The sequence below is a fragment of the Geotrypetes seraphini genome, chromosome 10 (assembly GCF_902459505.1).
Source record: "Geotrypetes seraphini chromosome 10, aGeoSer1.1, whole genome shotgun sequence".
Taxonomy (NCBI): Eukaryota; Metazoa; Chordata; class Amphibia; order Gymnophiona; family Dermophiidae; genus Geotrypetes; species Geotrypetes seraphini.
Window position 1 is genome coordinate 61,916,956 of NC_047093.1, and position 18,707 is coordinate 61,935,662.

Sequence of the window (18,707 nt, forward strand, 5' to 3'; positions counted from 1 at the left end):
AAAATTATAAAATATTTTTTTTTTTTTTTTTTTAAATGGATGGAATAAAATCAAAAATTAATTTAAGTCATAAAATTCAATATATTGTAATAAAATTTGAATCAAAAATTGTCATTCTTATTTTATCTTGCATTTTCTATATCCTTTCTTCAGATGAAACTTCCATTTTATTCTGATTATATGTAGACATTAGTTCCTCTTCTTTTTTCTTTCTTTATTTCCATCTATTTTCATTAGATAAATTTGCTTTATTCTGCTTTATTATGTAGACATTGGTTCTTCTTGTGTCAAAAATTCTTTCAGTTTAGCAGGATCTTGAAAATACATAGATTTATTTCCTGTAGAAATTCTCATTGTAGACGGATAGTAAAGACCATACATGTAGCCCTTTTCTTTTAATTGTTGTCTGAATGTAAGGAATTGTTTCCTTATATTTGCAGTATCTTTAGCAAAGTCAGGAACAAAAATCAGTTTAGATCCTTTATAGTTTAGGTTTTTATTTGCTTTTGCCACTTTTAAGATCTCAAATGCTTGTTGGTATCTTAATACTTTGAAGATCAGAGGTCTAGGAGCTGTCTGGTTTGTTTGTTTTCTTGTGGGGATTCTGTGGGCACGTTCTATTTCCAACGGCCATTTAGAATTCAGCTGCAGCAGTTTAGGCAAAAGATTTTCCAAGAACTGTATAGGGTTTTCTCCTTCAATATTTTCAGCTAAGCCAAGGATTCTAATATTCTTTCTTTTTCCTCGATTCTCCATATCAATTAGTTGATTTTTTAAGGCTGTTACATTTTTCTTTTCCTCTTCACACTTTTGTGTGAAAGTTTCCAACTGACAGATTCTTTCCTCCATCACAGACATTCTTTGTCTGTCAGTTTGGATTTCTTGTTTCAGGTTAATCAACTCTTCCTTCACTTCTGATAATTTGTTGGCATTATCAGTCAGCATTATTTTGATTTTAAATAATTCCGCCATGATGTCAGCTTTTTCATTAATTTCATCTGCTTCCAGCGGGATTGGTACGCTGGACGGCGATACAGGGGTTACCTTTGACCTTTTTGCCGACACTCCCGAAGTACAAGGTTTTTCATTTTTTCCTTGCCTTATCGCTGCCATTTCCGCCGTTGATTTTTATTATTTTTAAGTCGGACAAGTGAAATAAATAGTTTTATTTTATTCAGTTGTTGCCTGGGACTCAGGAGCTCCGCGGTTAAGCTGCCATATCGTGCGCGCTCCAAGCCACGCCCCCCCGATCTTAATAGATTTAAAAACAACCTGAAAACTTTTCTTTTTAGAGACGCTTTTAACTTTTAAATGACATATAACCAGCGTACCAAACACCATTTATAGAAAAAAAAAATTTTTTTACCTTTCCTCATGTACCTTCCTTTCATGGCTTCTTCTTTTTGTTTTCAAAATGAAAAGCATTAACTTTGTAACTTTCTCCCTTTTTTTCCTTATGTATCCAAGTTTGTTTATGTTTGTCTAACCCATTTTAAGCTGTACATTGAATTGTATGTTTATATTATATTGTATTGTAACTCACTTAGTAAATTATATATAAGTGATTCATCAAATTTAAATGAAACTTGATATAGGTTGCAGGGTGGTTAGACAATTAAAATCATAAATTTGACACTTTAATTAGGCTACTGTAAATGCCTTGTACAGCAACAGCTGCAGGTTATTCCAAATGTGCTCAGAGACCAGAAAAGAACAAGCATATGATCATATTTGAGGAAAATTGCTTTAGTTACCAATTCAAGAGAATAAATTTCAAGATTGTAGTATTTAATATAATAGACAAGTATATTTGATTCAGAAATTGGGATGGAATTTACTGCCTTATAATTAAGATGTCAGTAGTGGTGGTAATTGATGACAGAGCAATATCTGTGTGATGCAGGGTTATGGAAGGAGGTCACGGACAACATCTGAGTCCTCCAACCATTCAGTGGGATCTGGAAGACACAACTCAGCTGCAAAGCAGCCTTCACCCCCACCCCCACCCATTCCAGAAGTGCCCAGAAGTACAGGACAAGTGAGCAGTAAAGAGCCCAAGGCCAGCAACACATCCCATGGAAAGGTAACTTGCACAGCTTTCAAAGCCACTATGCCTGACAAAGATGCTTTGTTTATTGGCTCCTTAGTTAAGCTAATCTGTTGTAAATAGACTTGGCAATCTTATGTCTATTTATCTCTTCTTTTTCTTACTTTTAGAGCAGTAGAAGTTGGTTTCCACTGAAAATTGGTTGGCTGATGGGGAAAGGAAAGAATGAGGCTCACTTACCAGATGACACAAACAGATCTGTAAGGACCTTAAACTGTTAGAGAACACATGATCAGGCAAGCCACAAAGTAGCAGATCGAATATTTCACTACAGCGCTACCAGTGCAATAGGGATGATATGTTGAACCATGTGTCTTGCATTCGCTCCCATGAGTCCATTGCAGGAGATACTGATCACAGTTTTCACTACCTCTTCCTTCTCTCTGTTTTCTGATGCCCCCAATCAGTTGTTTCTTCTGCAAGCGAGCCTGCAGGAGCAACTTTGATCTACTCGGTCTTCTTTTTTGTTTCTCATATAATTTTTTCAATTTTTCATGGGAATTTGTGTTCTTACTCAGCTCCAGTGTCTGCCTAGCCTGCATGAGAGGAGCAGACTTTGTTCTGCAGCTGACAGATGGATCCTGTTGGGACCTGCTCAGCCAGCCTGCTGGAGCTGTGGAGTTCAGGAGTTTCCCCTGCTGTTTGCTCACTCTTTGACTTGATCAGGAGTGCAGTGCAAGCTGTATGGGCACCAATTGCGTTTCTTCGGAGCACACACAGCGTCGGCTGCATTTTCTTTCTCCCCTCTTTGCGGTGTTTGGATTCTGGTCCCGGGAGTTGAGGCTCAGTCCAGTTGTGGCCCGATTGGCAACTGAAGAGTCAAAAGAGGCAGCTTTCCTAGTGGCAGAGGTCCTTTCCTTATTCCAGCTACCCTGAGAATAGCTGTGGCAGGCTGCAGCATATCTTCCCAGCATCTGGGCTGTGAATAAGGCTGTCATTGGCGGGAGGGATCCTGAAATTATGGGTTTTTTTTAGGTCATATCTTGTAACCTTGTTACCCCACACCAAAAATCCTAAAATCGTTGATTTTTTCAGCAGGAAATCCTGGCAGCAGCCATTTTGGATTTTTCTTGATTTAAATTCTAAGTTCTCAGACTTCTTCAAAAAACCTCATTTTTACTTCTAGCCACCAGGGATGGAGATCTCATGCTTCAATGACTTGAATTCATACCAAGTTTTTCCAGATGGGCAGCCAAAGAGCTCTTGCACCGCATGTTCTGCCGCGCATACTGGAGAGGCATGAACCTCGGGTTTAGCTTCTGACCACCTTATTAATGCTGCCAAACGGCTGTTGGGATGAATAGGGGATAATTTTACCCTCTTGAGGTCCCGTGATTGATGCCAGTGCTTATTAAGGGTTCTGAAGGTCCCAAAGCAAAAAAGAAAGCGCTCTAACCTTCCTATTGAAGAGGGTTCTTGGTCCTCTATGCCCTATATTCCTGATTTTGTGAACTTATTCTGGCAAGCCTATGTCAGCAATGCTGCAACACCTTCTGGGTCAACTAGTGAGCGACTATATGCACAGCCTCATCTGCTTCTCTATGAAGGCCTGTGTCTCCTCCAGACACCGACAGCTGGTTGGTTCCTGAAGATGATGATCTGGATGCTTATCCTCTCCCAGGGAGATGCCTTGGTCAGAGACGATGCAACACTGAGCGATGTGGATCAGGATCTGAGTGCTGCTGTGGACCCCTCAGTTTGCAGGCTGTTCAGGTCTGCTGCTCTGACGGATCTGTTCATTGAGTCTCTGAAGGAGCTCAAAATTGATCTTCCTCAGCCTAATTCCCACTGTTCCCTGTTGAGTGGAGTCCGCTCTCAGCCTACAGCCTTTCCGTGGCATCCAGATATGAAAGTCCTGATCTCTGAGCACTGGGAGAACCCTGAGAGCTCCCTTAAAGTGGCAAAAGTAATGTCCAAGCTATATCCTAAGGATCAGGAGTTCCAGCAAATGTTTGTTATGCCTAAAGTGGATTCTCTGGTGGTTCAGGTGACCAAGTGCACATCCCTGCCTAGTGAGGGGGGAGTAGTGCTTAAAGATCAACAGGATTGTGGACTGGACATGTTGCTCAAGAGGCAATTTGAGGCTTTGTCTCTGGCGGTGAGGGCTGCTATGGCAGCCTTCTTTGTGGCTCAAACATGCCACTCTAGATTGCTTGACCTAGTAGTGCACCTTCTGATCCTCCTTCCCAGCTGTTGTTGATGGGAGTGGACTATATGGCTGATGCCTTGTATAATCTGCTGAAGGTAGTGGGCAAGGTCTCAGCTTATTCTGTGTCTGCTCGCAGAATATTGTGGATCAGACATTGGGCTGGGGATTCCACATCCAAACCCACACTCAGCAGGCTTCCTTTTAGGGGCAATATGCTGTTTGGCCAGGGGGCTGGATGACCTTGTGGCTAGCATACAGAACCACCACCATCCCTACGTTCGATTTCATGGTAACAGCGAGCAATAAGAAAGTGGTACAATTCTTCAGCTGCAGACACGAGCATGGAAGCACAGGGATCGACGCGCTGGTTCAGCCTTGGCTGATGGACAAACTCCTGTATTTATTCCCCCCCCCTGGCCTGTGGTGGGGAGAGCCCTGAGTAGCCAGCACTGTGTACACCTTTCAGCACTTTAGAAATGATAAATAGTAGTAGCATCAGGCATGGGTTATCCTGGTGACCCTGGACTGGCCTCAATGCCTCTGGTATGCAGACCTAGTGCGTCTTCAGATTGGCCGACCACTGAGGCTTCAGCTGTTCCAGGGACTCCTCTCTCAAGGTCCAATTGTCCCATAAGATCTGGAGCACTTTGGTCTCATGGAATGGCTCGTGAACACTCTGCTTTGAGCCAGGAGGGCTACTCTGATCTGGTTGTGTGCATGCTTTTGAAAGCCAAGAAAACTGCTACATTCACGGCATACGCCAAGGCATATCTTCCAACCAACATTGGTGCCATAAGAAGCAGCTGGATCCTGCCAAGGCTTCGGTATCTGCTGTCATAAGAACATAAGAATTGCCATACTGGGACAGACTGAAGGTCCATCAAGCCCAGTATCCTGTTCCAACAGTGGCCAACCCAGGTCTCAAGTACCTAGCTAGATCCCAAGTAGCAAAACAGATTCTATGCTACTTATCCTAGGAATAAGCTATAGATTTCCCCAAGCCATCTCAATAATGGCCTATGGACTTTTTTGGGGGGGAAATTATCCAAGCCTTTTTTAAACCCCACTAAGCTAACTGATTTCACCACATTCTCCAGCAATGAATTCCAGAGTTTAATTACATGTTGTGTGAAGAAATATTTTCTCCAGTTTGTTTTAAATCTACTACTTAGTAGCTTCATCTCATGTCCCCAAGTCCTATTATTTTTGGAAACAGTTAACAAGTGATTCACATCTACCTTTTCCACTCCACTCATTATTTTATAGACCTCTATCATATCATATATCCCTGAGCCGTCTCTTCTCCAAGCTGAAGAGCCCTAGCCACTTTAGCCTCTCCTCAAAGGGAAGTCGTCCCATCCCTTTTATCATTGTTTGTCGCCCTTCTCTGTACCTTTTTTTAAATTTTGCTATATCTTTTTTTTAGATACGGCGACCAGCACTGCATACACTATTTGAGGTGTGGCCGTACCATAGAACGATACATGAGAATTATAACATTTTCATCTTTGTTTTCCATTCCTTTCCTGATAATTCCTAACATTCTATTTGCTTTCTTAGCAGCCGCTGCACATTGAGCTGAGGGTTTCAACGTATCCTCAACAATGACACCTAGATCCTCTTCCTGGGCAGTGACTCCTTACACAGAACCCAGCATCACATAGCTATAGTTCGGGTTCCTTTCTTCAAGGTCTCGATATGGGGCTGACGGTTTCATCAATGAAAGTTCAAGCGGCTAGAATTTCCTGTTTCAGGTCCCAGGGTGCCAGATGTTCTCTTTCTGCACACCTGGATGTTGTCAGGTACTTCAAGGGTGCTCTAAGGCTGCAGCCCCCAGTTTGTCAGCCTTGTCCATACTGGAATCTGAACATTGTGTTGGAAGAGCTCTTGAGGGCTCCGTTTGAGCCCTTACAGGATGCCCCCCTAATGGACTTGACTATTAAGACAGAGTTTTTGGTTGCCATCAGTTCAGCGAGGCATGTCTCCGAACTGCAACCCTTGTCATGCAGGGATCCTTACCTGCATATCACAGAGGCTGGGTTTTCCTTGAGGACCGTTCCCTCTTTGTTGCCAAAGGTGGTCTCAACATTTCACATCAACCATGAAGTTTGCCTTCCAGCTTTCTAGCCCTTGGGTTCTAAGAATGACAAAGTCATGAAGTTACTGGATGTCTGGAGGGCTGTTTTGTGTTACCTGGAGTTTACAAATAACTTTTATCTCTTGGACCACCTCTTCATTTTGATGAATCTGGCTAAGAAGAGGAGACCGGCTTCTAAGGCCACCATTTCAAGATGGATCAGGTCAGCTATTTCGTCCTACTACATTGTCTGTGGTAGCAGCCTCACTTCACGCTTTGAGCACGTTTGACGAGAGGATTTCCTCTTCCTAGGCTGAAGCCAGGATAATTCCTCCGAATGAGATTTGCTTGGTTGCAACATGGTCTTCCCTTCACACTTTCACCAAGTTTTATAGGGTGAAAATAACAGCTTAAGAGGACTCCTCCTTCAGTGCCTCGGTTTTGAAGGCAGGTTTATCTCTCCCCGGGGTTCTGGGACTGCTTAGATATGTCCTATGGTTCAGCATACCATCCCTGTTGTACTGGAAAAAGAGACTAGGTTTTTACCTGGATAATCTTTTCCAGTAGATAGGGATGATATGCTGAACCCCCGCTCATTATTGTTGATGCGCCTGCCTGGACCTACTGCTGCTAGAAGGCTGTGCGTCTGATCTTTCTGCCAGCTATTGTAAATTGGAAGATATTGTCTATATATAGTTACTTGGGATTTCTCTAGAGTTCAACAGTTTCTTATGGCTTTTTTGCTAATAAAGTTTGTTGTTTGTTCCTTTCCTTTCCAAGGATTGGTTATGAACTATGTGTTTATATTTATGAGCAGATCAAAGTCTTGTTGAGGAGTCTCCCCGTTCTTCTCCTGTAGGGCAGTCACCAGCTTTGAAACTGACTGACTGGAAGCAGCAGAGAGCAGGGAAAAGGAGGAGGTACTAAAAACTGTGATCAGTATCTCCTACAACGGACTCGCAGGAGCGGATGCAAGACTCATGGTTCAGCATACAATCCCTATCTACTGGAAAATATATTATCAAGGTAAGAACCTGATCTCTTTTTCCTCAGTTTGACTTGATGCCATAAGGAAAGTGTAAATTATTGCTAGGAGCACAAGACTGATTCCTGGGTTTTACACCCTGCTCAACCATGGCTTCTGTGATCTGAAGTCATATTGTGTCTCATAATTAAATTACAATTGTATAAACAAAAGATTTGTGTTCTCTGCTTCTCATCACTTCCAAAACTAGCATGTAGTAAAAGGCATCAGAAAAATGTATCTGGTTGTCCACTAAAAGTGACTACATGGGAAGATTAGGCTCTTGCCTTGATAACCTTTCTGATAGAAAGGCATACGAGTCTTGAACCAGTGGGTTATTCACCTCGAGTCATGAGTTGTGTAGAAGGCATCATCTACATTTTTTTTCTATCTCAGTTCTGCCTCCCGCTGTAGCCACTCAGTTCATACCAAAACAGTTGATAATAAGAGAAGAAATAAGGAGGAAGGATACAGGGAACACTCTGTGCTCTGCAACAATAAAAATGCAAAAAAATCAATGTCAATAGAACACTCTCAAACAAGGTGGAACTGAACAAGCCACTTAACCTGAGAGCAACCAGCACTAACACTTATGTAGTTGTCACTGGCTCTCATTTGTCCTTTGCAATAAAGTTAACTCATCACTCTTTAGACCTGTTGGACAGGAGAAAATCCAGCATCTGGAAATACCTACCTGTCTGAGCAATAAATAGGCTAAATTGCAATCTGTAGTGCTAGACGAATGGCCTGCATCTCCAGTCTATTGATAGACTGGTTTCCTCCAAAAGGGCAACTATCTACCCTGAACAGGATGACCCTTGCAAGGACACCCCCCAAGCCTTAAAGACTGGCATCTGTTGTCAGGATCACCCAAGAGGAAATGTATAAAGGCAAGCTTTTGAACACTGACTCCAGCTGGAGCCACCAACTCAAATTGATACACCTCTGCCATCCAGGTCAGCAGCATAGGGAGAGAATCCATATGTGGAGACCAGTGGGACAATAGCTCATCCAGGAGAGGGCGTAGATAAAAGTTTCACCCAAGGAAGAATCTTTATAGTCACCAATATCGATGCCAGCACCTATAGATAGTGCCAAGCCATAGAAGCTTGCCTTGCCAGGATCTCCAAAATCTGTTGTCTTAGCTACAGTTTGTGTAGCTCTGGAAAAAAAAGCGTGGTCTTTTACCATGTTGAAATGGATCCCCAAGTACACTAGGGATTGTATCGACTTCAGGTGATTCATCTGAATTGATGGATCTAACCCAGATCCTGTAGCAACAACTCTCGCCAACAACTTGGATGAAGCTCTGATCAGCCAGTCATCCCAACATGGATATATCTGGTTCCTTGCCTTGTGCAGGTGCACTGTTGCAACTACCATCACCTTGGTAAAAGTTCAAGGTGCTGTTGCTAGACCGAATGGAAGCACCAAGATTTGGAGATGTCTTTCCAGCACATGGAATCTTAGTATTTATTTATTTAGTATTTATAGCCTAAGTGGTTTATAATCAGGTACTCAAGTATTTCTCCCTATCTGTCCTGGTGGTCTCACAATCTGACTAACGTACCTGGGGCAATAGAGTGTTAAGTAACTTGCCCAATGTCGCAAGGAGCAGCTCTGGGCTTGAACCTGCAACCTCCAGGGTGCTTTGGCTGCAGCTCTATCCACTAGGCCACTCCTTCTGTGAGCTGGAAATGTGTGAATATGCAAGTAAGCATCTGTCAAATCCAGGGAGACTAGAAATTCCCCCAGCACCATCAAACGTATGACCAAGCACACGGTCTCCATCTGGAATCAAACACATTCAGTGCTGCATTGACCGAGCTCAGATCCAGAATTGGCCTCCAGTCATCTGATTTTTTTCTTGGGCATGATAAAATATATAGAGTGTCTGCCCAATTCCTCGTTCAGTACAGGGTTCTTTGGCTTGCATATCCATAAGCCATTTCACCATTACTTGGACCTTGGCTGCTTTCTCTGGCAGTCAAGCCTGAGAGTCTACAAATAAATCCAGTAGAGAACTAAAGGATTTGGGCATGTAGCTCTCTCGTATGATGTCCGGTACCCAGGGTCCGAGCCGATCCTTGCCTAGGCATCCCAGTGAAGTGACAATCTCCCTCCTATTTATGGGAGTTCTGAGACCAGTCTGACATCATTGGGATTTCTTGGAGGCTGCTGCTAGGTGGGAAGCGAATGGTTGAGTTCTCTGAGAGCCTCAAAAGACCTGTCAAGAGCTTTGAAACAATCTCTGAGCATAGGACCTTACTGATGACAAGACCTTGAATTGTCCCAACAGGGTCACGTGGTCTACTGTCTAGTAAAGACTTAGAGTGACGAACTGCCACACTGGCCATAAAATAATCCAGCCTTTTGCCAAGAAGCATTTGTCCTTTGAAAGGTAATCTGCATAATTTAGTTCTACCCATTGCCTAATACAGAGCATTCTACTGGGGGAAGAAAGAATAAGCAGAGACTTTGCTCATGACCCTAAACATGTCATATTGAACATCTGCTACATAATCCATCCCCAAAATTAGCAACTGGGAGTACTCATAATCCTGCTCTGATGTATCCAGACGCAGTATAGTATGGCAGGTGCATATAATAAAGGAAGCTACTGCAGCAACCTACAGCTGGCACACTGTCTAATACACGCAAGACAAATGCACGCAGGTCTATAACGCCCAAGACAATTGCGCGCAAGACAAACGCGCTGGAACAAACATGCACAGGTCTACAATGTGCAAGACAATTGCACGCAAGACAAATGCGTGAAAATGGGCGCAGACATATGTGTGCTCAAAAAGATGTAACTTTTTTAATATTGTGTTTTCCAAGCTCCTAGTGCAGCCTTTGATGTCCTCCTTCTTATGCCCCCAGTGCCTCCTTCCTATGTCCTTAGTGCCCCTTCCTCCCGTACCTCCCCGAAGCCAACTCACCAAGATCAATACCTGCAACAGACAGTCATGCCAAGATAGAAGGGCATGTTTTATATCAGTACATAGAAAATGCACGTATGTAATCCTAGTAACGGAAAATGCACTCTGGTAACTCAGGGCAACAGAAAATGCTCATTACAATTGACATTTCAGTTGGCGCATGCGCATACACATTTGCCTTGCGTGACCATCATGTTCGCCGTTTGCATGCATAACAGCGAGGTATGCGCTTTTACGTTGCACATTAATCACCCCACGCTGATTTGTCATGCGCAAGTAACTCAGGGCAATAGAAAATGCTCATTCCAATGGACATTTCTGTTTGCGCATTTACATACACATTTGCCTTGCGCGAACATAATGCTCGCCATTCGCTCGCATAACAGCAAGGTATGCACATGCGCATTTACGTTGCATGCTATCACCCCATGTTTTGTCATTCGTGCAATTGTGCTGAGTTGTCATGCTCGCGATTGTGTTGCGCGCATTTGACCGTGTGCAATTGACCTGCGCGCTATTGTCTTGTGTGTGAGTGTCTTGTGCACATTTGACCAGCCACCCCTACAGCCTCAAGGACAAGGCCTCACACTGTCTTTTGAGGATTAAAGCCACCCTGCAGATTTGATTATCTTTCAAAATAACACCACCTTTACTAGGCAAAGAAGTTCATTTGGTAATTTATGCCACCAGTGAATTCACATTAGGCTGTACAAACAGCTGTTAGAAATCAGAAGCCAATACAATTTTGTCATGGTCCTAATAACCCATAATGGTCCCTCCAGAGCCTCCAGTGTTCTGTTAGCATCATTGAAATGTCAGGATGCAAAGGAAAACAAGGTGGTTTGGGGCTTAGAGTTGCTCATGACAGAACACTGAGCAGCAAAGGTCTGTGGGGGTCCAAGCTTCAATACCCGCAAGGATGCTGATGTCCTCTAGCAAAACCGCCAGCTTAGAAAGGTGGCACACCTTCAGGTTTTCCCATTGTTTCAGGGCTTCCACAAAGAGTGTTAGCCCTAGCCTGAGACCCTGAATCTTCCAAAAACTAAAGATTCATTTTGAGGGAATAAAAGCATTGAACACAATCCCGTCAACTCAGTCTTTCTTCAACTGTACTTCCAGTTCGAGCAAGTGAACCTTCTAAGGTGGCACTGAGCTGTATGAGGGCAAACCCCCATGCACAATAGCTGGCATGACCCCAGAGGGTGCAACTATACCCAGATAAGCCATAGGCTTCAAACATAATATGAACAAAATCAGGGGTAAAGCCCAGAACAGGATGCCCCAAGGACATCTACAGGGACTCTTCTTGTCTCCTCCTGGGCCCAAAGATGTCAGCGCATCTGCATTGCTACGAAGATGCCAAGTCACTATTTGGGGGCTCTAAGGGATTTTTTTGACCTCCAGAATGAGCCATCTGCGACTGCATTGCCCTAGAGCAGGGTGTCAAATTCAAATACACAGTGGGCCAAAATTAAAAACTTGGACAAAATCACGGGCCAACCAAAACAAGTGCCATGGTCGTAACTATGTTTAAGGACAAGGTTCAGCAAAAGAAACTAAAAGAGTGTAAACATAAAAGTGGCCAAAGAAGCATCGCGGGCACAAACTTAAAACCCAACAAAAATATATATATAAATAGTGAAAAATAAATAATAACAAAACCTTGCATGTGGAAAGGTTTAAAAATGCATAAATAAAAAGTCTCTACTGCTGAGCGAAAAAAATATAGCTGTCCTGCACTAACAAATGTCACAATGTGGCAATAAACTATAGAAAACATAAAAAGCATAAGCTAATATTTTGTGGGAACTTAAGATCACTTAAAATAACTATGTGCATGTTAAAAATAAAAAGGAAGAATGAAATAAAGCCATGGTGGCTCTTACCTAGTAGAGACAATCTGTAGCGCTCTGAGCTGAGCAAACCGAAAGTAAAACCGGCTCAAAAAAGCTATCAATTTAAAAATTGGGGGAGGGGGGGTCACATGACAAGTGCCATAGTCACAACTGTAATCATAAGCAAAAAGTGACATGAAAAAAAAAATGCTAAAGCTAATTAAAAATAATAAATAAATATGAAAGGTCTAAAAACAACTGACACACATCGTGAAGATAGTATAGCTGTCCTACATTGACGTACCTGGCAGGCTATATCTAGTAGACATTTGATATTTTTTCGCGGGCCAAATATAATTACACTTTGGGCCAGATTTGGCAACCCTGCCCTAGAGAGACCAGCGGGGGCTAAGCCCAGCACTCCTCACATATCCCACAGCTCAAGGAACAGAGATGCTCCTCATCCAGTGCAAATCTGGCATTAATTGGGGTAAAACAGCCCAAGGAGGCAATCTGTATCGATTTTAGCAAATCTGGCATTAATCGGGGTAAAATAGCCTGAGGAGGCAATCTTTATTGATTTTACCAAATCTGGTATTAATCGGGGTAAAACAGCCCGAGGCGGCAATCTGTATCGATTTTAATCCAAATCAAGGTGTTTTTGAGGCAGATAGAAACTTTTAAAATTAAATCGATAAATCCAAGATGGCTACAGTGGCAGCGCTTTGGCGCAAAAAAAAAGGCCCAGGAGAGCTGAATAAAAATTCAGGGAAGGGGTTTTTGGAGGTGGGGGACACTATATCAAGCCACCAAAACTAAAATTTAAAAACCCCCTCTACAAATTTTCCGATAGACTTCAGTACTGTTCTGTACTCACAGTTATACAGGTGTTGTGCCTGCATCAGCTGAAATAGCAACTGGGATATAGAGAAGAATCCTGCCTCAGACAAGCATGTAAACAATCCAGATGCTTGAGTCTTTGGGCTTCCAGTCAGACCCTGAGAGAAGAAAGCCTGAGAACTCAGACCCCACAGCTCTACACGCATCTTCAATGGGGAAGGAAATGCAGCCAGCACCCGATAAAGTCCTCAGGACCAACATGGTTCCACACAACCTGCACTCAAGCTCTGGTAACAACCAGGAGCAAGTCTTGGGCCCCAAGCCACCAAAATTATTAAAGCAGGCTCGCCAGGTAGGTGCTCTGTAAAAGGGTTGCCCTTCCAGCTACAGACTTTTGTATCTTCTCCCAGGTAGAGCCACCTTAGTCACACTAGGAACCGCTGGAGCACCGAGAAGCTTCAAAATCCAGATAAAGACCTGAAAATAATAAATCAGATCAGACAGATACCTTCCAACTTGCATGTAGAAGGAGAAACTGAGGAGCTACAGCACAACCTTGTGATGCAGCAGGCAGAGCTAAAAGAGAGAGAAAGTATAGATGATCCTTCTACACAACTTGCAACTAGAGGTGAATAACCCACTGGTTCAAGACTAATATGCCTTTTAAACTAGAAGAAACTGCTAGAGCTGGCATGCTTACTTAAGCATTTTGAAGTGAAATTGGATGTTAGGTGGTATACAGACCTGAATTAGAAGCTGATAGCAGAAGGTAGATGCATGATATGTAGTTCAAGACAGTTGTATAAGCAGTTTTACTTGAAGTATGATTTCTTTCTAGATTGTTTGGGATGAAAAGAAACAGCGTTGGATTAACTTAGATGAACCAGAGGAAGAGGTGAGAAAGTCCTTCGATTTATAGTGTCAGATTTGCTGAATAGCAGAATTTGCATAGGATATGTTAAATAAAGAGAGCATTATTAAAACAGTTTTGGGTAAAATTGTTTTGTGTTGTGTATTGGTTGGAGGATAGGGGGATATTTTGCAGATTGCTTGTTGATATGATTAAAAATGCCATAAAAAATTATAGATGAGTGTTAGTAGTGTATGTGACCTTACAAGGCTTTGTAAGTCCTTTCTTCAAATATCTTATTTGATATGTTAAATTTTCTTTCATTTTTAAGCACTCACAAGCTCGGTTAGTGGTTATATTTTTCAAGCACCTTAGAAACATAAGTTATTTGTGTTTTCTGACACCTTATGAAAATATGGGATACGTGTCCATTCAGGGTTGTGGAATAAAATGTTAACACATACTACTTTAGCATCCCTCCAGACCGGCACAGAATTGGATGGATTTACACTTCTCTGTCAGAAGGTGGAGACTGTGAGACTAACTTTTGGCTTCAGTACAAGTGGGCTGTACAGTCCCTATTACAATCGGTCTTTTCTCAGTCTCCAGTAGGTGGAGTGGTAAGCTTCTGCAGGCTGTGCTGAGATTTGGTTTGGTGAATCTTTCTTATCCCAGATTTACCACCAGATCGACAAACTTAAAAGTGATAAATCTCCTGGACCGGACAGAATTCATCTGAGAGTCCTAAAAGAACTGAAATTTGAAATCGGAGAACTATTGCAAAAACTTGCCAACCTGTCAATCAAAACAGGACAGGTACCAGACGACTGGAAGATAGCGAATGTCACGCTGATATTTAAAAAAGGATTGACAAGAGTGCCAGGCAACTGCAGACCTGTGAGTTTCACATCTGTCCTTGGAAAGATGGTTGAGGCGCTGATCAAAGATAGCATAGTCCGGCACCTAGACACACACAACCTGATGAGAGCCAGTCAACATGGGTTCAGGAAAGGGAAATCATGTTTGACGAACCTACTTCAATTTTTTTAGACAGTGAACAAATTGAAGTGGAAAACCGGTGGATATTGTTTACTTGGTCTTTCAGAAAGCGTTCAACAAGGTTCCACATGTAAGACTTCTCAGGAAATTACAAGGCCATGGAATAGAGGGAGATATACTAAGATGGATAGGCAAATGGCTAGAGAACAGAAAGCAGAGAGTGGGCATAAATGGGAAGTTCTCAGAATGAGAAAAAGTGACTAGCGGTGTACTCCAGGGCTCAGTACTTGGACCCATCTTATTTAATAACATAAGAACATAAGAATCGCCTCTGCTGAGTCAGACTATAGGTCCATCATGCCCAGCAGTCCGCTCCCACGGCGGCCCCCCAGGTCAATGACCTGTAAGTGATCTATTACTCTAAAACATTTGTACTGTATAGTACCCCTCTAATTATACCCTTCAATCCCCTTTTCCTTCAAGAATTTGTCCAGTCCCATTTTGAAACCCAAAATCGTACTCTGCTTTACTACCTCCTCTGGAAGTGCATTCCAGGTGTCCACCACCCTTTGAGTGAAGAAGAACTTCCTAGTATTTGTTCTGAATGACCCGGAAGAAGGAACATCCAGTGAAATCATCAAGTTTGCAGACGACACAAAGCTATGCCGGGCAATCTGATTGCAGAAGGACTCCAGAGCGACTTGAATCAATTGGAGAAGTGGGCAGATAAATGGCAGATGAATTTTAATGTGGAAAAATGCAAAGTGATGCATTTAGGCAGAAAAAATAAAGATCACAAGTATAGTATGTCAGGTGTAACTCTGGGAAAGACCGAACAGGAAAAGGACCTGGATGTACTGATAGATAGGACGCTGAAACTGTCGGTGCAATGGGCGGCGGCGGCGAAGAAAGCAAATAGAATGCTAGGCATGATAAAGAAGGGAATTACAAGTAGATCAGAGAAAGTTATAATACCACTCTACAGAGTCATGGTCAGACCGCACCTGGAATACTGCGTCCAGCATTGGTCTCCATACCTAAAGAAGGATATAAAACTGCTAGAGAGGGTGCAGAGACGAGCAACGAAGCTAGTGAAAGGTATGGAGAACCTGGACTATGAGGAACGATTTAGGAGAAGGGGATGTTCTCCCTTGAGAAGAGGAGACTGCGAGGGGATCTGATCGAGACTTTCAAAATATTGAAAGGATTTGACAAAATAGAGCAGGGAAAGCAGTTATTTACAATGTCCAATGTGACATGGACAAGAGGACATAGACTGAAGCTGAGGGGGGACAGGTCCAGGATGAATATCAGGAAGTTCTGTTTCACACAGCAAGTGGTGGACACCTGGAATGCTCTCCCAGAGGAAGTAATTGCAGAATCCACCATTCTAGGATTTAAGGGTAAACTAGATGCACATCTCCTTAAGAGTGGCATAGAGTGATACGGGTAAGGGTAAATTAGATGCACATCTCCCTTGAGAAGCATACAGTGATATGGGACTAAAACTATGCCAGGATACACCTGGTGGGGCCTCCGCGTGTGCGGATCACCGGATTTGATGGACCCAGGGTCTGATCCGGAGATGGCAATTCTCATGTTCTTATGTCCCTTTTGTTGTCTGGACAGAGATTGGGGGTACTACTGACCTCAAGGGTGCCACACCTCAGCACTGGGGTGTGGGTTCAAACCCTGCACTGTTACTTGTGACCCTGGGCAAGTAACTCGGTCCTCCATAGCCCCAGATACATTAGATAGATTGTGAGCTCACCGGGACAATAAGGAAAATGCTTGAGTACCTGATTGTCAAATCCACTTAGATAACCTTGATAGGTGGTATATAAAATCCTAATAAACTTGAAACTTTCCCCCACCTCCCAGGTTTTCTGAATTTAGAGGAGCCTCAACTGTACACTTGACCACCTATTAAGCACAGACAACAGTTTAGAGTGCCAGTGGGGTCTGCTCTCTTGATACAGTTGTAAGCTGTGAGAAGTTAAAAAAAAAGGAAATTAAAAGCAAAATACAAGAAATAAAAGGAGCATAAAGTGGTCCTGAGGTTGCTGTTTTTGTATGGTGTTGCTGTATGTGGGTTTTTGATGCATTCATTATGAGTGCTTCAAAAAAGCAGCACAAGTGCGTTTTCTTTAGGCGCCGAGCAGTGGATGTGGCTGGCGGGTGCACAAAATGTTCTGGCTGCCTGGAAGGTGACCCGGCTTCGGGTGTTGGTGTGCCAGGCTCCCCTTTGTGTGCGCACTGCTCGTCGGGTGGAGGCGGTGGTGAAGCCTGGGCTTCACCTGTTGCCCACGCCGTGGTTTCTTCATCTGCTGGTGGTCTGGCAGATTTGGTGTTGCGGATCACCAGGGAGGCTAGAGATTCTCTTACTGCTGTAGCTGGATTGGCGGGCAATTTATTTGTAGTGACAGGGTCAAGTTTGGCTTCGGTGCCTCGTATTATTTCAGGTGACTGACGGCCCTTCCCTCGGTTTTGGCGGGAAGCGCATCCATTTTGCCCACGGCCTCAGGCGACCTTTCTCCTGTCTCACAAAAAAATCTCTAATAGATTGTGAATAATACAAAACTCAGCGGTTCGCTTGATTTTCAGTTTGAATATAATCATGTGAGCCCTTTCTATCACTGGTTGCCATTTAAGGCAAGAATTCTGTTTAAATTTGGCTGTATTTACTTTAAAGCGTTTAATTGGTTTGGCTCCAGCGTACCTGTCCTCCCAATTTAAACTGCACAAGTCTAATAAGAATACTCAAAAAACTTGCATATTTATGTATCCAACTCCAAAAGTTTGTTGATACAAGAGATTTTTAGAAAAGACATTTGCATTTCAGGCAAGAAAAATGAATTCCTGGTTGAGTACTTTTATTCCTCAAGCACAGTCTTACTATTCCTTTAGAAAGTTGTTGAAAACTTACTTATTTGACAAATTTGTAACTTGATTATAATGCTGTACTTCCCTGATGTTCACTGATTGCACAGCCTTCTTTGATGTGAACTGCCCAGAACTTTATGGCAGGGCGGTATACAAGAATAAAGTTATTATTATTATTAAATGTGTCATCTGTTCCTGCTATGTTTTTTAGCCCTGATTTTGTGTTAAGCATGTGTGCAAGGCTTATTTACAAGCGGCTGGGGGTCCTGCTTCAGTACTGTGGGTCTCGGGTTGTATGGGGTCTTTTTTCCCTTTCATGGCCACCCCCATTCAGTCTCCTGCTACAGCTACCTCTGTCCAGCTTCCTCAGCCATCGTCCAAGTGGCCGCAGGTTTCTTGGGATGAGGATTCTTTTCTGGCTGATCCTTTTTCTCCGGATGAAGACTTGGATCTTGGAGAGGACCTTCCAGATCCATTAGAGGGGCCTGAGGTTTTGGATGGAAATTTTTCAGAGGCACCGGTTGATGAGGATGCATCAGTTGTGCACATATTTCATCGGGAAGAGTTGCAAGAAGCTCATTCTTCAGGTGTCTTCAGTTTTACACTTTGAAGAGGAAGCCAAGGACCCCCCTCATGCTGTGGACCCTATTCTTAGAGGAATCCAGTCCACATCCCATTCTTTCCCTATGCATTCGGGATGTAGTGCATGCTCAGCGGAAAGTTCCGGCCATGCTTTTTTGCTTGCTGCAGTCCATGTCAGACTCTACCCCATTCCTGATGGGGTTAGAGATACTTTTAAGTCTCCTGTGGTCGATGTGGTGGTCTCAGCTATCGCAAGCAGACATACTGTGCCGGTGGAAGGTGGTTCAGCCCTGAGAAACCCTCAGGACCATAAAATGGAGACTCTACTTAAACAATGTTTTGACATGGCTGACCAGGCGGCGATTTGTTGCAGTCTGGTAGCCCAGGCTTGTTTCTGGTGGTCTCAGAGAGTTCTTGAC

General features: G+C 43.1%; 1 protein-coding gene and 1 long non-coding RNA gene across 9 annotated transcripts in view; one reads left to right on the forward strand and one right to left on the reverse strand.

Moving 5' to 3' along the window:
• SEC16A (SEC16 homolog A, endoplasmic reticulum export factor) overlaps nt 1-18,707 on the forward strand; it is a 152,625-nt gene that overhangs the window by 106,237 nt on the left and 27,681 nt on the right. For all 8 annotated transcript variants that reach the window (XM_033960144.1, XM_033960147.1, XM_033960143.1 and 5 more), the window contains exons 23-25: nt 1,904-2,083; nt 2,218-2,307; nt 13,813-13,869. In XM_033960144.1, the coding sequence (XP_033816035.1) occupies nt 1,904-2,083; nt 2,218-2,307; nt 13,813-13,869 (327 nt within the window). The remainder of the gene's footprint in view (nt 1-1,903; nt 2,084-2,217; nt 2,308-13,812; nt 13,870-18,707) is intronic.
• Nucleotides 1-18,707, reverse strand: part of LOC117367533 — a 61,026-nt gene that overhangs the window by 8,773 nt on the left and 33,546 nt on the right. The gene's annotated exons all lie outside the window — the stretch shown is intronic.